The 23635-nt window shown below is 37.9% G+C and overlaps 1 protein-coding gene across 1 annotated transcript in view; it reads right to left on the reverse strand.

Annotated features, from left to right (window-relative positions):
- The window catches only part of ACOXL (acyl-CoA oxidase like), a gene marked incomplete at its 3' end in the record, with an annotated part of 356274 nt that overhangs the window by 104115 nt on the left and 228524 nt on the right, over nt 1–23635 (reverse strand). Inside the window, 2 exon segments of the mRNA XM_082643007.1 lie at nt 3850–3961; nt 17535–17644. Of these exon segments, the coding sequence (XP_082499133.1) occupies nt 3850–3961; nt 17535–17644 (222 nt within the window).

Here is a 23635-nt window from a genome sequence, read left to right on the forward strand (position 1 = left end):
TAGAACACTCCCTAATACCATACACAAAAATAAACTCAAAATGGATTAAAGACCTAAATGTAAGGCCAGACACTAAAACTCTTAGAGGAAAACATAGGCAGAACACTCTTTGACGCAAATTGCAGCAAGATCTTTATTGACCCACCTCCTAGCGTAATGAGAATAAAAACAAAAATAAACAAATGGGAACTAATGAAGCTTAAAAGCTTTTGCACAGCAAAGGAAGCCATAAACAAGACAAAAAGACAACCCTCAGAACGGGAGAAACTGTTTGCAAATGAAGCAACGGAAAAAGGCTTAATCTCCAAAATATACAAACAGCTCATGCAGCTCAATATCAAAAAAACAAACAACCCCATCAAAAAATGGGTGGAAGAACTAAATAGACATTTCTCCAAAGAAGACATACAGATGGCCAACAAACACATGAAAAAACGTTCAACATCACTAATTATCAGAGAAATGCAAATCAAAACTATAATGAGGTATCACTTCACACTGGTCAGAATGGCCATCATCACAAAATCTACAAATAATAAATGCTGGAAAGGGTGTGGAGAAAAGGGAATCCTCCTACACTGTTGGTGGGAATGTAAATTGGTGCAGCCACTATGGAGAACAGTATGGACATTCCTTAAAAAACTAAAAATAGAACTATCATGTGACTCAGCAATCCCACTACTGGGCATATATCCTGAGAAAACCTCCCCTGGTGGTGCAGTGCTTAAGAATCCACCTGCCAATGCAAGGGACACAGGTTAAAGCTCTGGTCCGGGAAGATCCCTCATGCTGCAGAGCAACTAAGCTCATGTGCCACAACTACTGAGCCTGCACACCGCAACTACTGAAGCCCGTGTGCCTAGAGCCTGTGCTCTGCAACAAGCGAAGCCACCATAATGAGAAGCCCGTGCTCCACAGAAAAGAATAGCTCCCACTCACCATAACTGGAGAAAGCCTGTGCACATCAACAAAGACCCAATGCAGCCAAAAATAAATAAATAAGATAAATAAATTTTTTAAAAAGACACATGCACTCCAATATTCACTGCAGCGCTATTTACAATAGCCAGGACATGGAAACAACATAAATGTCTATCAAGAGAGGAATGGATAAAGAAGATGTGGTATATATATACAATGGAATATTACTCAGCCATAAAAAGGAACGAAATTGGGTCATTTGTAGAGACGTGGATAGACCTAGACACTGTCATACAGAGTGAAGTAAGTCAGAAAGAGAAAAACAAATATCGTATATTAACATATATGTGGAATCTGAAAAAGTTGATGTAGATGATCTTATTTACAAAGCAGAAATAGAGACACAGATATAGAGAACAAACGTATGGATACCAAGGGGGAAGGGGGGATGGGATGAATTGGGAGATTGGGATTGTTATATATACACTATTGATACTATGTATAAAACAGATAACTATTGAGAACATACTGTATAGCACAGGGAACTGTACTCAATGCTCTGTGGTAACCTAAATGGGAAGGAAATCATGTTGACTTTTAATGTAATGAAACATATATTTTAACCTATGTTTTTCTCTAATGATCAAACAAAACAATGTCTTTTGCCTGCCCTGCAATTAAAGTAAGAAATTGAGCATGTTTTTACTTTACTTTAGTTTTTTTGACCTTACCTTAAAATATATTAGCAACCAATCTATTATAGACCCAATGACACAATGGTTTTTTTTTTAATTCATGTTCTTTTTCCAAAAACATTTTTTAGCTTATGTATTTAACTCTGGAACTAATTTTTTAAAACACATAATTATTGGTAGGCAGATTCACATGGACCATCAATCCTTTTATATCTTGACTTCCTTATTTTCAAGTTATTACTTTTGATTCTTTTTCATGTCCTATTGAGTAGGTCTTTGAACAATTTTTAAGGAAGGCCATGGGAGTGAAATTGCTTCTGATTCTTAGATTTCTGAGGATATCTTTCCACTGCTTGTACTCATGAATTAAATTTGGTTTGGAATGGTATGCTTAGATCATGAGTTTCCTCTTTAGAGGAGCAAGTCTTACTCCATTTGGAGATGGTGAATAAAGATTTAAGTTAAGCTTGTTTTTTTCCATTTGTTGGTAAACTATTACTTTCTGTCTGGCTGCTTTAATGAAATTATCTTTACTCTGGATTTGCAAGCTATATCCAGGTATAGTTTTTTTCCTATTAAAATCTTGATTTTTTTTTACACTAAGAAAAATATATTTCTTTTGTGTTGGTTATTATATTTCTGCTCCTTTTGTTCCAGCATTTTCAGGAATATTTCTTATCCATGGGTTGTATTTCTACTATTTTCACTCTGTGTTGATTATCATCTCATGCCATTTCATCATTTTTTTAAATTAATTAATTTATTTTTAGCTGCGTTGGGTCTTCATTGCTGCGCACGGGCTTTCCCTAGTTGCAGCAGGCGGGGGCTAATCTTCACTGTGGTACACAGGCTTCTCATTGTGGTGGCTTCTCTTGTTGCAGAGCATGGGCTCTAGGCATGTGGGCTCAGTAGTTGTGGCTCACAGGCTCTAGAGCGCAGGATCAGCAGATGTGGCACACAGGCTTAGTTGCTCCACGGCCTGTGGGATCTTCCCAGACCAGGGCTCAAACCTGTGTCCCCTGCATTGGCAGGTGGATTCTTAACCACTGCATCACCAGGGAAGTCCCCATGCCAGTTCATCTTTATCCTTTACTTCTACAGTCTTGGAAAGCTAGTTCATAGATTACATTTTCTCCATTGTTAGTTCTGCTTACAAGTGCATCTTTGCCTTTGATCGCATCCTTCTCTTACTTTGGCTGGCTCCATGTTTGATAAGGGCAGGGAATGTGGAGAGACTTTTACCCACCTGGATGTGTCCTTGGCATCTGGCAGGAACTCTCCTCAAACCTACAACTGAAGGATGGAGTGGTTTGCACAAACCTGGCCCAACTTCCAGCAGGTACTCATCAGTCTCTGTTTCACAAGGTGGATTTTGACCATTTCTGCTCCCAAGGCGCTTCTGCCACAGAGCATTTCTGAAGAGAATACCCATCCCCATGTGCCATTCATCCTCCTCCTCCTCTATGTTGTACTGGGAGATGTGATCTTGGAATCAATATAAAAAGAGACGAACTGAAGGGGGAGAGTTTCATGGGACCCAATTCTGGTCCTATTGGAACATAATTCCTTTGCAGAGGGGGAGCCGTGGTCTGATTTCAGGTTATGGTAGCCCTGAGGTCCTGAGCCTGGGTAGAAAGTGGGATAAGTAAAGCCTTCTCTTGGGGTCTTGTTGTCTATTCCAGGTTGGGATTAGGAGATGAAACAGATATTGCTGGGGCGGGGGTGTTTCCTCAAACCAACCCCATTGGTATAGTACTTGGTGCAAATTCCCTCTAGATTTCTTATCAATGCTGATAAGAGGTTTTATGTTTTTGCAGAACGTCATGGGCATTTTAATAGGAAATAGAGTGCATCTCAGGCTAATTCAATGGTTAATTTTCACATGTGCCTGATGCACTCCCCCCACCAAGAAAACAATGTATTCGTTATTACATACAGACAATGACTCTTCAATTCCAATAAGGGTTAAAAATTACCCCACTTATCAACTCCCATGGCAGCCAAATGACACTTGCAGGTAAAATTCTAAAAGATGCCGCACAAGAGATAATCACTAGCATCAGGGCCTCCAAAGTGAGCAAGGCTGTCATGCAAAATGGCTTGTAGGAATTCTAGCCATTTCCAGAAGCTTGTAATTACGCTGACTCATCCGGTATTACATTGAGCAGATAGTTCACCAGCAAGAATATGCCTTAAACACCAAAAGGAAAAATATAACACAATGTATCTTTACCTTATAATAAATCCGGGCCACCAAACCCCGCTGAAGAACCCTTTCATGAAAATTGACTGCTTTCAACAGAAAGGCGAGATTACCGACTGTGTCCATGTTAAACGCCAGGAAACTGAAAGAAAAACACAGTGACCATCATTATTATTTTGTCCTCACCGAAGAATTTCAATTTGAAAGAAATAGACGGGTTTGTTTTTTCAAAAAGAATTTCCTCCCAATAGATAAGTAGTGTAAGTACACGTAATCATCCCCTTGCATCTCTTACTTGCTGTATTTTGTGCCTCTTCTTGCTATTTTTTGGACGAATGCTTGGATCTAGTTATTTTATGTGGTCATCCTTGTGATATAAGGATAATTTGGTTTACTGATTTTTCCACTTATGACTTTTTTAATCTTTTAAAGTATATTTTATTTAGCTTTTAAACATTTTTTTTATTGAAGTGTAGTTGATGTACAAAATTATATGTTACAGGTGTACAATATAATGATTCACAATTTTTAAAGGTTATACTCCATTTAGTTATTATAAAATATTGGCTATATTCCCTGTGTTGTACAATATATCCTTGTAGCTTATTTTATACCTAATAATTTATACCACTTACTATTGTATTATAATAGTGTTTAATATTTTACATAGTCTTCCTTCATTAACAGCTATATAATTTTCATGAAGTAGGTTTATAATAATTTACCCAACATCGTTGGATGTTTGTTATAACAGTGATTACAAATGAATAGTAGTAGTCAAATATATCTGTCACAAAGTACTTGGCAATGAATAATGTTTCTCAAATACATTATGTATTTATTGCTAACTATTGCTGTGAATTATTCAATAATCTCAATAATTCTGTGATGTGGATACTACAATTAACCAATGTACAGTTGGAGAATCTGAGGCTCAGCAAGATTCAGTAACCTGCTCAAGGGCACAGAGGCAGAACACGTTCAAGCTCAGTGTTGTCTCAGGGGATGCCCGTATTGAAGGGAAGAGGAGCCCCAGAGGGCAATGAGAGTGGTGTGGACAAGCGCAGGGTAGAGTGTGTCACAGAGATGGTGACTTTCTTCAGCAGGAAGTAATTTCCATCTTCCCCATCTGGCAAATGAGGAAACTGAGGCACATGGGAGTTAAGAGATTTAGGCACAGACAGACTCAAAACACCCAAGTCTCCCTCAAAAACTCTTGGGGCTTTTCATCATGCAACTCTGTCTTTTGGGGTGATTTTGTCCCCCCAACCCTCCATGAAACTTCTTTCTTTAGAACTTAGAATTAACTAAGGAGTTAATTCACAATTAGGGTTTCCCATAGCTCAGCTACCCCTTTGCCCTCCTCTTCCCCCAGATCTTTGGGAAGTAAGTTATTATAAGACCCAAATAACTTAGATTCTCTTTAATTAAAATGTAAAACCTACAAGTAGCTTGTTGTTGCTTAATCAGAAGCCACAAGAGAAATATTAAGAAGCACTGATACAGTGCTTTTGAGAATCATCCTCCATTTAGACAAGTAAGATGGGAGGTTATTTATACACCAGTTAATGGAAATTTAAATTATATCAATACTTATTCTGAATCTAGTCTTTAGAAGATTGGGTTTCTGTTTCAAACTATTTCACAAAAGCTGTAAAGAACTTTCATATTCTACTGAAAAGCATGTTTTAGTCATTCCAGGGACTGTTACTAGGAAACATGGAGACTGTGAATGTCGTTATTAGAAACTACCTTTCCTGGGATATTTATTGTAGAATGCTGTCCACCTGAGGTTGTGAACAGCACGCACCACAGGAAGTGGATTTCATCCACCCACACTATCATAGTCACCTACCAAGGATGACTGTGCCACATGGCTCTAGGAGCTCACCCAGCATAGAAGACTAGGCAGAGTATCTTAAAAGTGGGAAAATCACTAAGGGCAACCTCCTTGTATTTCACAAGGAGGTCAAAATGACTCTAAATTTAAATAAAATTTAAATTAAACTCAAATGTACATCATGAGTCTTCAGGAAGATGCAAATGGAAACCACAATGAGGTAGCATAATAAATCCACCAGAATGACTGAAACTAAATAAACTGACAACTTCAAATGTTGACAAGGATAAGGAGTAACCAGAACTCTCATATTTGTTGATGGACTGTAAAACTGGAAAACCACACTGGAAAAAGTTCTCAGTTTCTCATAAAACTAAATACACATAACCTATGACTCAGCAATTCCATTCCTACTATTTGCCTTAGAGAAATAAAAACACATTCATGAAAACACTTGTATACAAACGTTCACAGAAGTTCTGCTCAGAGGAGTGAAAACCTGTTAATATCTGAAGTGTCTACCTGTCATGAGAATGGAAAACAATACAATTATACGCCAATAAAATGGACGATCTAGAAGAAATGGATAAAGTCCTAGAAACGTATGCTCTTTCAAGACTGAATGAAGAAGAAATAGAAAATATGAACAGAATAATTACCAGTAATAAAATTGAATCAGTAAAAAAACCAAACAAACTAAAAAAACTCCCAACAAACAAAAGTCCAGGACCAGATGACTTCACAGGTGAATTCTACCAAAAATTTAAAGAACAAGTAACACCTATCTTTCTCAAACTACCCCAAAATATCGAAGAGAAAGGAACACTTCTGAACTCATTATATGAGGTCAGCATCACCCTGATACAAAAACCAGTAAAGATATTAGACAAGGGGAGACCTTCGAGGTGGCGGAGGAGTAAGACATGGAGATCACCTTCCTCCCCAAAAATACATCAGAAATACATCTACATGTGGAACAACTCCTACAGAACACCTACTGAATGCTGGCAGAAGACCTCAGACTTCCCAAAAGATGTATATATATTTTTCCTTTTTCTCTTTTTGTCAGTGTGTATGTGTATGCTTCTTTGTGTAATTTTTGTCTGTATAGCTTTGCTTTTATCATTTGTCCTAGGGATCTGTCTGTCAGGGGTTTTTTGGGGTTTTTTTTTTTTAGTATAGTTTTTAGCACTTGTTATCATTGGTGGATTTGTTTTTTGGTTTGGTTGCTCTCTTTCTTTCTTTCCCTCCCTCCCTCCCTCCCTCGCTCCCTCCCTTCCTTCCTTCCTTCCTTCCTTTCTTTTTTCTCCCTTTTCTTCTGAGCCGTGTGGAGGAGAGGGTCTTGGTGCCCTGGCCAGTTGTAAGGCCTGTGCCTCTGAGGTGAGAAAGCCAAATTCAGGACACTGGTCCACAAGAGACCTCCTGGCTCCACATGATACCAAATGGTGAAAACTCTCCCAGAGATCTCCATCTCAATGCTGAGACCCAGCTCCACTCAAAGAGCAGCAAGCTACAGTGCTGGACACCCTATGCCAAACAACTAGCAAGACAGGAACACAAACCCACCCATTAGCAGAGAGGCTGCCTCAAATCATAATAAGGTCACAGGCACCCCAAAACACACCATCAGATGCAATCCTGCCTACCAGAAAGACAAGATCCAGCCCCATCCACCAGAATACAGGCACAGGTCCCCTCCACCAGGAAGCCTATACAACACACTGAACCAAACTTACCCACTGGGGGCAGACAGCAAAAACAGCAGGAACTACGAACCTGCAGCCTGTGAAAAGGAGACCCCCAAACACAGTAAGTTAAGCAAATTGAGAAGACAGAGAAACACACAGCAGCTGAAGGAACAAGGTAAAAACCCATCAGACCAAACAAATGAAGAGGAAATAGGCAGTCTACCTGAAAAAGAATTCAGAGTGATGACAGTGAAGATGATCCAAAATCTTGTAGAGAGAATGGAGAAAATACAAGAAAAGTTTAACAAGGACCTAGAAGAACTAAAGAGCAAACAAACAATGATGAACAACACAATACATGTAATTAAAAATTCTCTAGTAGGAATCAATAGCAGAATAACTGAGGCAGAAAAACGGATAAGTGACCTGGAAGATAAAATAGTGGAAATAACTACTGCAGATCAGAATAAAGAAAAAAGAATGAAAAGAATTGAGGACAGTCTCAGAGACCACTGGGAAGACATTAAATGCACCAACATTCGAATTACAGGGGTCACAGAAGAAGAAGAGAAAAAGAAAGGGTCTGAGAAAATATTTGAAGGGATTATTGTTGAAAACTTCCCTAACATGGGAAAACAAACAGTCAATCAAGTCCAGGAAGTGCAGAGAGTCCCATACAGGATAAATCCAAGGAGAAACACGCCAAGACACATATTAATCAAACTGTTAAAAATTAAATAGAAAGAAAAAATATTAAAAGAAACAAGGGAAAAACAACAAATAACACACAACAGAATCTCCATAAGGTCAACACCTGATCTTTCAGCAGAAACTCTGCAAGCCAGAAGGGAGTGGCAGGACATATTTAAAGTGATGAAAGGGAAGAAACTACAACCAAGATTACTCTACACAGCAAGGATCTCATTCAGATTCAACAGAGAAATTAAAACCTTTACAGACAAGCAAAAGCTAAGAGAATTCAGCACCACCAAACCAACTTTACAACAAATGCTAAAGGAACTTCTCTAGGCAGGAAACATAAGAGAAGGAAAAGACCTACAATAACAAACCCAATACAATTAAGAAAATGGTAATAGGAACATACATATTGATAACTACCTTAAATGTAAATGGATTAAATGCTCCAACCAAAAGACACAGAATGGCTGAGTGGATAAAAAACAAGACCCATATATATGCTGTCTACAAGAGACCCACTTCAGATCTAGGGACACATACAGACTGAAAGTGAGGGGATGGAAAAAGATATTTCATGTAACTGGAAATCAAAAGAAAGCTGGAGTAGCAATTCTCATATTAGACAAAATAGACTTTAAAATAAACATTATTACAAGATACAAAGAAGGCCACTACATAATGATCAAGGGATCAATCTAAGAAGATATAACAATTGTAAATATTTATGCAACCAACATAGGAGCACCCCAATACATAAGGTAAATGCTAACAGTCATAAAAGGGGAAGTCAACAGTAAAACAAGAAGAGTAGGGGACTTTAACACCCCACTTTCACCAATGGACAGATCATCCAAAATGAAAATAAATAAGGAAACACAAGCTTTAAATGATACATTAAACAAGATGGACTTAATTGATATTTATAGGACATTCCATCCAAAAACAACAGAATACACTTTCTTCTCAACTGCTCATGGAACATTCTCCAGGATAGATCATATCTTGGGTCACAAATCAAGCCTTGGTAAATTTAAGAAAATTGAAATCATACCAAGTATCTTCTCTGACCACAATGCTATGAGACTAGATATCAATTACACGATGAAATCTGTAAAAAATACACACACCTGGAGGCTAAACAATACACTACTTAATAACCAAGAGATCGCTGAAGAAATGAGAGGAAATCAAAAAATACCTAGAAACAAATGACAATGGAGACACGACGACCCAAAACCTATGGGATGCAGCACACGCAGTTCTAAGAGGGAAGTTTAAAGCAATCCCACCTCAAGAAACAAGAAACATCTCAAATGAACAACGAAAGCTTACACCTAAAGCAATTAGAGAAAGAAGAACAAAAATACCCCAAAGTTAGCAGAAGGAAGGAAATCATAAAGATCAGATCAGAAATAAATGAAAAAGAATGAAGGAAACGATAGCAAAGATCAATTAAACTAAAAGCTGGTTCATTGAGAAGATAAACAAAATTGATAAACCACTAGCCAGACTCATTAAGAAAAAAAAGGGGGAAGACTCAAATCAATAGAATTAGAAATGATAAAGGAGAAGTAACAACTGACACTGCAGAAATACAAAGGATCATGAGAGATTACTACAAGCAACTCTATGCCAATGAAATGGACAACCTGGAAGAAATGGACAAATTCTTAGAAAAGCACAACCTTCTGAAACTGAACCAAAAAGAAATAGGAAATATAAACAGACAAACCACAAGCACTGAAATTCAGACTGATTAAAAATCTTCCAACAAACAAAAGCCCTGGACCAGATGGCTTTACAGGCGAATTCTATCAAACCTTTAGAGAAGAGCTAACACCTATCCTTCTGAAACTCTTTCAAAGTATAGCAGAGGGAGGAACACTCTCAAACTCATTCTACAAGGCCACCATCACCCTGATACCAAAACCAGACAAAGATGTCACAAAGAAAGAAAACTACAGGCCAATATCACTGATGAACATAGATGCAAACGCTCCTCAACAAAATACCAGCAAACAGAATCCAACAGCACATTAAAAGGAACATACACCATGATCAAGTGGGGTTTATCCCAGGAATGCAAGGATTCTTCAATATATGCAAATCAATCAATGTGATATACCATATCAACAACTTGAAGGAGAAAAACCATATGATCATCTCAATAGATACAGAGAAAGCTTTTGACAAAATTCAACACCATTTATGATAAAAACCCTCCAGAAAGTGGGCATAGAGGGAACTTACCTCAACATATCAAACGCCATATATAACAAACCCACAGACAACATTGTTCTCAATGGTGAAAAACTGAAACCATTTCCACTAAAATCAGGAACAAGACAAGGTTGCCCACTCTCACCACTATTATTCAACATAGTTTTGGAAGTTTTAGCCAGAGCAATCAGAGAAGAAAAAGAAATAAAAGGAATCCAAATCGGAAAAGAAGAAGTAAAGCTGTCACTGTTTGCAGATGACATGATACTATACATAGAGAATCCTAAAGATGTTACCAGAAAACCACTACAGCTAATCAATGAATTTGGTAATGTAGCAGGATACAAGATTAATGCACAGGAATCTCTTGCATTCCTATACGCTAATGATGAAAAATCTGAAATAGAAATTAAGGAAACATTCCCATTTACCATTGCAGCAAAAAGAATAAAATACCTAGGAATAAACCTACCTAAGGAGACAAAAGACCTGTATGCAGAAAAGTATAAGACACTGATGAAAGAAATTAAAGATGATACAAACAGATGGAGAGATATACCATGTTCTTGGATTGGAAGAATCAACATTGTGAAAATGACTATACTACCCTAAGCGATCTACAGATTCAATGAAATTCCTATCAAACTACCAATGGCATTTTTCACAGAACTAGAACAAAAAATCTCACAATTTGTATGGAAACACAAAAGATCCCGAAGAGCCAAAGCAATATTGAGAAAGAAAAATGGAGCTGGAGTAATCAGGCTGCTGTACTTCAGACTATACTACAAAGCTACAGTATTCAAGACAGTATGGTACTGGCACAAAAACAGACATATAGATCAATGGAACAGGATAGAAAGCCCAGAGGTAAATCTACACACATATGGTCACCTTATCTTTGATAAAGGAGGCAAGAATATACAATGGAGAAAAGACAGCCTCTTCAATAGGTGGTGCTGGGAAAACTGGCCAGCTACATGTAAAAGAATGAAATCAGAACACTCGTAAAACCATACACAAAAAGAAACTCAAAATGGATTAAAGACCTAAATGTAAGGCCAGACACTATCAAACTCTTAGAGGAAAACATAGGCAGAACACTCTATGACATAAATCACAGCAAGATCCTTTTTGACCCACCTCCTAGAGAAATGGAAATAAAAACAGAAATAAACAAATGGGACTTAATGAAACTTAAAGCTTTTTCACAGCAAAGGAAACCATAAACAAGACCAAAATACAACCCTCAGAATGGGAGAAAATATTTGCAAATGAAGAAACTGACAAACTCCAAAATTTACAAGAAGCTCATGCAGCTCAATATCAAAAAAACAAACCACCCAATCCAAAAATGGACAGAAGACCTAAATAGACATTTCTCCAAAGAAGATATACAGATTGCCAACACACATATGAAAGGATGCTCAACATCACTAATCATTAGAGAAATGCAAATCAAAACTACAGTGAGGTATCACCTCACACCAGTCAGAATGGCCATCATCAAAAAATCTACACACAACAAATGCTGGAGAGGGTGTGGAGAAAAGGGTACCCTCTTGCACTGTTGGTGGGAATGTAAATTGATACAGCCACTATGGAGAACCGTATGGAGGTTCCTTAAAAAACTAAAGATAGAACTATCGTACGATCCAGCAATCCCACTCCTGGGCATATACCCTGAGAAAACCATAATTCAAAAAGAGTCATGTACCACAATGTTCACTGCAGCTCTATTTACAACAGCCAGGACATGGAAGCAACCTAAGTGTCCACTGACAGATGAATGGATAAAGAAGATGTGGCACATATATACAATGGAATATTACTCAGCCATAAAAAGAAACGAAACTGAGTTATTTGTAGTGAGGTGGATGGACCTAGAGTCTGTCATACAGAGTGAAGTAGGTCAGAAAGAGAAAAATAAATACTGTATGCTAACATATATATATATATATATATATATATATATATATATATATATGGAATCTTTAAAAAAAAGGTTCTGAAGAACCTAGGGGCAGGACAGGAATATAGATGCAGATGTAGAGAATGGAGTTGAGGACACGGGGAGGGGGAAGGGTAAGCTGGGATGAAGTGAGAGAGTGGCATGGACTTATATACACTACCAAATGTAAAATACATAGCTAGAGAGAAGCAGCCACATAGCACAGGGAGATCAGTTCGGTGCTTTATCACCACCTAGAGGGGTGGGATAAGGAGATTGGGAAGGAGACAGAAGAGGGTGGAGATATGGGGATATATGTTTATGTATAACTGATTCACTTTGTTATAAAGCAGAAACTAACACACCACTGTAAAGCAATTATACTCCAATAAAGATGTTATAAAAAAAAAAAGATTTGTGTCTTTCATTGTAAGTAAATTCTACATAAGTTGAAAAACCTGTAACCAAATATTGAACTCTAGTTAATGATGCTCATTCCAAATTATTTATTATTTAGAAGTATGTTGATGTCTGCTGTTTACTTTGAAGTGCACCAGCAAAAGAAAAGATGAATTGAAGGATGGGTTGAGGGGTTGGTACATAGATATATATGTGATACAGTAATCACAGCCACAGGTTAATAGTTGACTCTCTATGGTGAGTATATGAATGTTCCCTACAATTATTTCAACTTTCCTGAGTGTCTGAAAATGCTCATAATATAAATGGCACAGCATTCAAGTACAGCACAGAAGCTCGCCTTTCCTCAGCCTCCACAGTCTCCTAGGGATCCACAGGTTGATGAGATCCGTGAGGGCTCCAGTGGCAGCCCCTTGGGAAAGGGGGAGAGGCAGCACTCATTGGGACAAGAAAGGGCAGAATGGAGCTGTTGCAGAACCAAGTACAGCCCCAATCAGAGCCAAGCCCTAGCCTCCGCACCTAGTCTCATGGAACCTTTCCAGTACTATGACTGACTCTCCCCACTTCTCAGATGAAGGCTAGCCTCTGGATGTCCATACAAATGGCCGCCTACCTGGAGGGATTTCAGGGCACCAGGAAGTTCTCACCCCTTCTTTCCTCGTGTCCCCACCTGCTCATGGGTACTTCTCTTGTGAGTTGTCAATAAGACTGCCATCCAACGGCTCTACTTGCATGTAAGCTCCATGAAAACCGAGAACCCACAGTTACTGCTGTATTGTCAACACCTAGAGAAGTGCCCCATACACTATGTGTGTGGAAATGTGTTGGGTGACAAAGGCTTTTCTTAATATACATAAAAATGAGAGTAAGTAAGGTTTGGGGACTTAAGGAGATAAACACAGCCAGCCTGAATCAGTAAAACCGGGATGTGTGGGAGAGAGAAGTGCACTGTTTTGGAGGTTAATAACAGAGACAAATTAAATGGACTGGAACTTTCCAAATATTTACAATTGGAATACTGCCTTTGGCACATCTCAAGTCTATCTTGGAAGACTTGCTAGGAATATAGATTTGCATATCGGCGAGAGTCTGTTTTGCTTTCAAAATGATGGAAACAAGCCCTGCTCCGCTATCTGGAAGAGAAATGGAGGGGCAGGTGATTTGTAGCTAGCTGGGGAACACGATTCCTGAATGGATGGAACTGATTCTGATGGGAATTGTTCTTTCAACTCCTTATATGTTGGAAATTTTCTACCTAATAAATTTTGGGGAAAGCTATCAGCACCCCAAAATGCCCATTCAGGGCTAGAAATATTAAAAAGACTCACTGACTTTTTAGAGTGTGCAAGGACAAACTGAGACAAAACCAAGGGAAACTGTATAATAAAATAAAGAAAAAAACAACCCACCCCCAAACCGAGCGAGAATTAAGTGAAACAGTCCTAGGATATGCGATCTGATGTTTCCAGCTTTAAGATAGACTACAGTTTGAATAAACAGGAACCTGAGCAGTAGTTTAAAAAAAAAAGGGGGGGGGAGGACAGAATGCAGATTTTTAAAATTTCACTTCATGCCAACAGATATGAAATGTCTACTATATTTATTGTGTTTTCCGTGTCTCTTATTAGGATTGTAAGATTACACTTTTTAATGAATAGTTTCCTTGGAAATTAGTTCAATACATTTGGGTTATGAAGACCAAAGTCTCCCTCCAAATAAAAATAATAATTTTAAAAATGCACAAAAGGAAAAAGCACAATAAGCTCCTCAAAAGTAGAACAAAGGAGGCAGTACATTTATGAGCATAAATCAATAAACAAAATTGAGTGTTTCTTAAGCATGCAGGGGTTATTTATCATATTAACTGATTAAAGAAGAAATATCATAATTTAATAGATAAAAGTCATTTGCAGTAAAATTCATCTAATAATAAGAAGAATATGTTAAAAATAACAGTAAAAGGAGCTTCTTTAGGAAGTAAAGTGTGTCTATCAAAAAACTTTAGCAAATGTCATTCTAAATAGTGAAATATTAAACTAATTCTTTTTAAAACCAGGGATAAAACACTTTCTCCCAAAAAAGAATAACTGGAAAGGAAGAAATAAAAATTCATTATTTGCAGATAGTAGGACTGTCTACATCAAAGAATCTATAGTCATATTTAAAAGAAATTTTTTATGGTCAGGTTTATATATTGTACAAAATCCAACTGCACGTATAATAAATCAGCAACAACAAAACCCAGAATTTAAAAAGTATTCTTTTTACAACAACAACAAAATTCTAGTGTACCTACTAATAAATCTGTCTAAGGTTATACTATGTTTGATAGAAATTATCAAACTCTGGGAGACACTTGAGAGATTAACATTTCTGAGAGGAAGTTCAGTTTTACAAGCGTGTCAATTTTTCTGCAAATCTATGGATTTAATACACTTTCAAAGAAAATTCCAGTAGATATTTTAAATTGTGGTAAAATAAACATAACATAAAATCTACTACCTTAACCATTTTTAAGAGTACAGTTCAGTGGCATTAAGTACATTCACTTGATCATGCAACCATCACCAATATGCATCTCCAAAATTTTTTCACCTTCCCAAACTGAAATTCTGTACCCAGCGAACACTAACTCCCATTTCTTCCTCTTCCTAGCCCCTGGTAACCACTATTCTACTTTCTGTCTCTATGAACTTGGCTACTCTAGATATCTTATATAAGGGCAACTATACAAAATTTGTCCTTTTGGTGTATGCAAGTTCTTTTTTTTTTTTGGAGGAACTTGACAAACTTAACTCTAAAACTTATGTGGACATGCAAAAGACCCAGAATAGCCAACAATTCTGAATTATATTTTAAAGGTAATAATATAATAATATTATATATAATAAGTACCATATAATACTATTATACTATTATAAATCTAGTGGAATTGAGATGGTGTATTGTTGAATTAAGAATATACAAACAGACTAGGAACCAAATAGCCCCCAAATGGACTCCTGCATATATAAAAGTTTAATAAATGTCAGAGGGGACATTCCAGATCACTTGGGAAAGACAGTCAATTCAGTATATGGGGCTGGAACAACTGACAATCCCTACAGGAGAGAAAAAAATGAAATTAAATCCCTCCCTCATAACACAGACAAAAATATCTAATGGATTCAAGAGTTAAATGTGAAAGGTGAAACTCTCAAACTTTAAAAAGTTTATATATCATGACATCAAAGTAGACAAGATATGGAAAAGACTGATAAACTCAATTGTAATTTAAGAATTTCTGTTAATCAAAAAACACCATAAAGAAAATATAAGACAAGCCACAAACTTGGAGAAGAGAACTGTAACATCTAAAAGTCAATAAGACTAAGACCAAAAAAAAAAAAAGAAAAAGAAAGAAAAATTGGCAAAAGGCATGACAGGCATTTCACATAGGAAGAAATACAAATGGCAGGTAGACATGTGAAAGCATACTCAATTGTAACAGTAATATGAAAATGCAATTTTAAAGCATAGTGAGAGATCTTTTTCTTATGTTATATCGATAAAAATTAAGTCTGATAATACCAAGTGTTAGTTCCATAAGACACATGCTGCTGGTGGGGATATAAATGTGTACAATCACTGAAAAATAATTTGACATGATGTAGTAAAGTTGATCATTGGCATACCCACAACACAGCACTTTCACTCCTGGGTCATATATGCTACTGAGGAGTGTTTTTCAAACAATAGACTGCAAATGGCTAAAATGGCTCATGAAATCAGTTTAAAGGATTGAGATCAGTATTTTTAAAAAACAAAATTAAAAAATATCAGAGAGCATTATGAGGAATAGGATGAGCATTGTTTCATGAAATGTTTGTTTCACTTGTGTCTGTGGTGGGGAGGGAAGGCAGGAGACTCTATGGGTGTGTGGGTGTCCGTGGTGATGGAAAATGTATTTCTCTGAGTCACAGCAACTAAATTTGAAAGCCCTGTAGAAATTCTTGCCCACGTTCCCCAGAAAACATATACAAGATTTTTCATAAGAGTGTGTTCAAAATGTCAAAAACACAACTCAAATATCCACTGATACTGGAGATTAAAATGGATGAGCAACTTGTGGCACAGACACATGATGAAATATTATGAGCACAGACAGAAGCTCTTCAACCACACATAACAACTTGGACGAACCTAAGAAACAAAATATTGAGTGAAAACAGGAAGCTACAGAATACCACACACATTATGCCTTATTTATCAAGCTTAAAGACAATACGAAAAAATCAATGAAAACAACCCAAAGCACAGATCCTGAAGCCAGACTATCTGGGTTCAAATCCTAGCTATGTCACCTAGTGGCATGTAACCTTGGGCAAAACACTTAACCTCTGTGCCTGTTTCCTCATCTGTGAAATGGAAATAATAACCTACCTCACGGGGTGTTTAGGCTTAAAACCTGTAAAGTCCTTGGAACAGTGAACATGCCCAAAAGAAGGAACAGGTGTAGGAAGAACAGAATTAGCAATGTTCTGGTTCTTAAGTTGGTTTGTGGGTGCATGAGTATTGAAGATACATATTCATTTATTTTTTCCACATATCAATATTTTTTAAATTTTATATTGGAGTATAGTTGATTTACAACGTTGTGTTAGTCTCAGGTGTACAGCAAAGTGATTTAGTTATACACATACATATATCTCTGCTTTTTCAGATTCTTTTCCCATATAGGTTATTACAGAGTACTGAGTAGAGTTCCCTATGCTATACAGTAGGTTCTTGTTGATTCTTTTATATAAATATTTAAAATTTAAACAGGATGAGTTATGCCAAGACAAGGCCCTGTATACTCAGGCTCAAGAATAAGACACTGGGGTCAACGATGTTGGCAGCCTGAATGGTCACATACCTGGTTCTCAGCTTGTCACCCCCTGATTCCATCCAGTTTTGGAGCAGGCTGGAGATGGGTCTTTCTTCATACTGCTTGGTGTACTGAGCCAGCAGTTCCTGAACCACAACCTGCACATAGAGTTTATCACTTGTCAGCCATTTGTCAAAAATGCAGTAAATGCCAGAGTGTCTTTAACTGCTGCAGCAAGGTAAGGTCCAGCTACTTCTAGCAAACCCTTTGGAAGGACCCAAAGACAAGACTCATCCTTCCTGAGGCCTCCACTTCCCCACAGCAGGTGTGTGGCCCTTACTCACCACTCTCCTTCCATTACCCATGGCCAGCTTAACTAGCTAACTACTCACTGATCTCTTTTCCCTTTGAGGCATGAGCCTTTAATGTGGTCCCAAGACCATTTTAGGTGACACTTCAGATGAAACCTACTTGCCTTCCCTGGACCAGATGGGTGGCTGGTCTGTTTTCCTTTTTGCCTCTGATATTCTATGGTTGATTAGGCCTTTGGGGAATCATACTGAAATGTACAGTAAAACAATCTCCATCAATTGCTTTCCTCACAGCTTTAAAGTTATAATGTGGGCCTAAAACACTGCATGCTTGTCCAGGTTTGTTAAAAGAAGATGTCCAGGGCTAGGCTGCTGTAGAGAGAGGCCCAGGTGATGGTGAGCAGCAACTGCTAGGCACGTCAGTGAGGCCACCTTGGGCCAGCCTGCCCTGCCGAGCCTCCAGCTGACTGCCAGGCAGGAGTGAGCCCCGGAGAGGCCAGCAGAGGAATCACATCATGAGAGCTCATTCCAAACTGCCAACCTACAAACGATGAACGAACAATTGCGTGTCGTTATAAGGCACTAACTTTAGGGGTGGGGTTGTTACACAGCCATAAGTTGCGTATTCATTCTCATATGAATACCTGTTTTAGAATATTTCCTTCTTCATTTCACATACATTCATGTTTTTATATAGATTACATAAAACGTTATAATGCTTTCAATCAATAGGATATCATAAATGACATTTTTGGTTCACAATCTGTTTTGGATTCTATTTTTCTGTTTAATGGCTGTATAATATTCTTTGGAGAAATCATACCTAATTAAACATTTCCATTCAATTAGATATTTATGTTGTTTCCAATTTTATACTGTCATTAATATCCTTGGTATCAATATATTCAGACAAATAGCACTGTCCTCTTTTTGATTATTACCTGAGAATAAATCCAATGAGCTTGACTGATGCAATGGTTCTTAAAGAGGGCCACCCTGACTATGAGAGGAATGCTGGAAACTTGTCAAGGCACATTTGCCTGGGTGACTTTATTGGCATCGGTGGGCAGAGCCAGGCAATGCATGGGACACTCTAACCCAACAGAGGACTGTGCCACATCCAGTGTCCTGTTGAGTGCCATGTGCTCAAACTCATGAAGCCAATTGATAGCCCAGAGCCTGACTCTTACACTAAAGCTTTCAGGTTCTTCCTGACCTGGGTCTGTGGAAGATTAAACTCCCCTGCCCCTTGAACTCGAGGCAGCCATGGGACTGGCTTTAGGTCAGTGACATGTAAGCTGGTGCGATGTTCCCAGTTATGACTGGTCCATAGCCTGGACTTTGGTCTACATTGGAGATGCTACAGCAGCTCCATGTATAGAGGCATTGTTAAGTCTTACTATGTTGTTATGCTTATTACACATTCCTTTTGTTTCTCTGAAGTATTGTCTTGAATTCTTGAAATCATGTGTCTAGATAAGTTATATTTCCCATGACTTCATTTCAGGATAATAAAGGGGGTGTCACAAAATATTTACTATGAAAAAGAGGTCATTAGGTCCAATGAGCTTGAGGATCACTGCATTATGGGTCAAAGGATCTAAACTTTTTTGTGACTTCTGCTATACATAGTAAGTGTAAAAATCGAACACTACTAGCAATGGGAAAATGGGAGAAATTAACTTTGACTAGAATTAAACTTAAAATGATACAGCAATCAAGGTCAGTTTCACCCACATCACTAGGATTAACACATCCTTTGTTTTTGTTCATCTGATAAAGTTATGATGGCTCTAACTCCATCACCCTCTTGTTACAAGAGCAAAAACATTCCCAGCATTAAAAATTGGTCTGATTCCCACCCCTCTCCTCATACCTTTACTTGCTTTATTTTTCCACATTGAATTTATTGCTACCTGAGGATAGAGAGCATTACAACTTGCTATTGGTTTCTTGTCCTTCTGCTGCCTGGAAGGCAAGTGCCAGGAGGTCAGAATTTGTTCATCTTTGTGCCCTCAAACAATGTGCAACACAGAGGTAAGAGTTGAGGAATCTTTCTTAAATAAGTGAATAAATAAATCAATCTCCTTCCTATGTTTAGTATCTCATCTGATCTTTTCAACTCCTTAATAATTTCCTTTAACTTTTGTCTCTACATCCACCTTTCTGATTCCAGCATCTTACATTGGGAAAATCAACTCGTTTTAACTAGATTTAAAATTAGAAGAACACAATAACTGAGTTTAGGTGTTAAACTTAAAAGATAGACACACTGGGGCCTAGCTAATATCACAAAAGCAGATTCCTCAGTTTAGATCTTTGCTCCTTTCTCTTTACTTTTTGCTCCTTGCTTTTGGAATCATTCCTCTTTTTCTAGGTCATGAGACAAGAAAACCTGATTTTTTAAAATGAGTTTATTTTCTGCTATTGATGCCCCTTGGTGAAGAATTAAGTGGTTGAAGCTATCAGCTACCATGGGGTTTGGGCAGGACAGTCTCTAAATTCAGTACTTTATTTGATAAGTGACCAGGGGGAAGCAAAGATAGATCAGTCACCCTCTCAACTGAGCGTGCAATGAAGATGTGCTTTTTTTGACCTCATGTATGTGTTCCTGAATACATTATAACATATAATATATATAAATTATATAAAAAATAATAAATTTTAAAATATAAGTAAATTATATAACATTATATAAAATATATAATATACTATATTTATATATATATAATTTTAACTTTCTATTTTAAAATAATTATATACACAAAAAGTTGCAAAATTAAAATAGAACAGAGGTTTTGTCTAGTCATCACCCAGATTACCCCAAAAGTGATATCTCACGTGCAATAATGATGATCAAAACTAGGAAATTCAGTAAAATTTGTATACATTGAATGTTTTAGTTGTAATAGAGATTTCATTATTTAAAAATGAACCCAGTAGTAAAATAAACCCATTTTATAAAATAAAATATATTTCCTTTCAATACAAGTAATTACATCCTTATCTAGGTCTGGTGTTTTGAAAACTTACACCAGATTTTCTTAAGACAACCTGTGAGGTTATTTCTTTCCAGGTGATTGTTTCTGTGGTGGTGGTGTTTTTGTGGCTCTTCACACGGTTCTCTTGTTCAACATGTGAATACTCTTTATTTTCTTCTATTTACTTGATAAATTTCCAGGGATTGAGTCCTGCTGCACCTGCTCAGGAGTCCCTTTCTTAAGAGAACTCCAGGGGACTAAGCAGCCAGAACAGCTATGTTCTTGCCTTTTGTAAAAGATCCCATCTGCAGAAGGAATCAAGCTAATCTACAGCCAACATTTGGAAGCCATGAGCCTGAGCAAGTATGCAGAATAATGACATCACAAACATGCATTTGTAACGAATATCCTATGCATCAGGGAACACTGATTATGGAGCATCAGTAAAAATTATTTTTTAGGTCGAATGGCTTTTCAAGGCATCTAGGAAGCAACTAGCATTTCTACATGCTGAGAATTTCACTGATTTATGCCAGCTACGGTGAAACTTGGATTTAAAAGTCTAACAAGTAGTATCTGCTACCAAGGCAGAAACGCTTAGAGTCCATTAGGATAGCAAACACGGTCTCTGAGGAAAAGCCAGCAGATGTCATCCTCTCTATAACAGGACAAGGCAGGCAGTGAGGCTGCACTCAGGTCTATACCACGTAGGGTGATGGATTCACTCAAAGTGGCAGTACTTGTGACAATGGGGTCCTAAATCATGCCCTAGGCAGGACCGGCTATGGAATTTGGGACCTGGGGCAAGATAAAAATGCAGGGTCCCCTGTTCAAAAATTATTAAGAATTTCAAGATGGTGAGAGCAGAGCAGCAAACCAAGCACAGCCTTTCTGAGCACGAGGTCCTGTACGACTGCACAGGTTTTGCCCCACGAAGCTGGCCCTGGCCCTGAGGGTCCCAGGAGGATGGGCAGACACAACTGTAACTGAGTGTTCTGTGTTTTTATTACAGCTACATCTGGCAACTCAAGGTAACTTAGGGCAGCTCAGGTGTCACCCAGGGAGTGAGGTGGCAGAAAAGGCCAACTGGACATGATCCTCCACTAAGGACATTATTTTCCTCTTTTAGATGCTGGATATCCCATCAAGGTAAGATTTCTTAGAGGACAATCTGTAAAGGTTCCCTGGCTAGAAGGAAAGCAAAAGAGAGAAAGAGAGGGAGGGAGGAGGGAGGGAGGAAGGAAGGAAGGGAGGGAGGGAGGGAGAGAGGAAGGGAAGGAGGAGGGAAGGAAGGGGGAAAGAAAAGAGAAAGAAGGAAAGAAAGAAAGAAGGAAAAGAAGGAAGGAAGGAAGGAAGAAGGGAAAGAAAGAAAGACAGAAAAAGAAGGAAGGAAGGAAGGAAAGAAAGAAAGAAAGAAAGAAAAAGAAGGAAGGAAGGAAGGAAAGAAAGAAAGAAAGAAAAAGAAGGAAGGAAGGAAAGAAAAAAGAAAGAAAGAAAGAAAGAAAGAAAGAAAGAAAAAGGAAGGAAAGAAAGAAAGAAAGAAAAAGGAAGGAAGGTAGGAAGGAAGGAAAGAAAGAAAGAAAAAGGAAGGAAGGAAGGAAAGAAAGAAAGAAAAAGGAAGGAAGGAAGGAAAGAAAGAAAGAAAGAAAAAGAAGGAAGGAAGGAAGGAAGGAAGGAAAGAAAGAAAGAAAGAAAGAAAGAAAAAGAAGGAAGGAAGGAAAGAAAGAAAGAAAGAAAGAAAAAGAAGGAAGGAAGGAAAGAAAGAAAGAAAGAAAGAAAAAGAAGGAAGGAAGGAAGGAAAGAAAGAAAAGGAAGGAAGGAAAGAAAGAAAGAAAGAAAGAGAAAAAGAAGGAAGGAAGGAAGGAAAGAAAGAAAGAAAGAAAGAAAGAAAAAGAAGGAAGGAAGGAAAGAAAGAAAGAAAGAAAAAGAAGGAAGGAAGGAAAGAAGGAAGGAAGAAGGGAAAGAAAGAAAGACAGAAAAAGAAGGAAGGAAGGAAGGAAAGAAAGAAAGAAAGAAAGAAAAAGAAGGAAGGAAGGAAAGAAAGAAAGAAAAAGAAGGAAGGAAGGAAAGAAAGAAAGAAAAAGAAGGAAGGAAGGAAAGAAAAAAGAAAGAAAGAAAGAGAAAGAAAGAAAGAAAGAAAAAGGAAGGAAAGAAAGAAAGAAAGAAAGAAAAAGGAAGGAAGGAGGGAAGGAAAGAAAGAAAGAAAAAGGAAGGAAGGAAAGAAAGAAAGAAAGAAAGAAAAAGAAGGAAGGAAGGAAAGAAAGAAAGAAAGAAAAAGAAGGAAGGAAGGAAAGAAAGAAAGAAAGAAAAAGAAGGAAGGAAGGAAAGAAGGAAGAAGGAAGGAAAGAAGGAAGGGAGACAAGGAGACAGAGACAGAGAGGGAGGGAGGGAGGGAGGAAGGAAAGCGAGAGAGAGGGAGGGAGAGAGATTGATTTCCGTGCAGAAAATGAAGAAGTCACTTTGATGAGCACAGAAGTACAGAAAAAGGTTCAGAAGGCTCTCTTTCTCCCAAACCTCACACATGGAGCTCTTGAGGAGAACTTTCAATAGTTAGATGCTGGAACATCTGGTTTTGAAAGAATTAGGGCCAGCTCTGTTATGGGTCAATGGATTTGGAAAGAGAAAACTAAAACGCCTGTTCAAACTACCTTGGTCAGCTTTTCTAAGAGTGCATCATCTCAACGTCCCTCCAAGTTCCCCAAAATGAACAAGCACATTTTGTAAATGCTTCGTATCGATTCCATCCCCAAGCAGATCTTCGAGCTGTCCCCCTCCCGCTATTTCCAATGGCAGCCCCCTGGCCTGGGCAGCACCTCCCTCCTCTAGGCAGAGACTCGGTCCCAAGCCTGCTCTTGCT

This window comes from Mesoplodon mirus (genome assembly GCF_964341445.2).
Source record: "Mesoplodon mirus genome assembly, chromosome: 14".
Taxonomy (NCBI): domain Eukaryota; kingdom Metazoa; phylum Chordata; class Mammalia; order Artiodactyla; family Ziphiidae; genus Mesoplodon; species Mesoplodon mirus.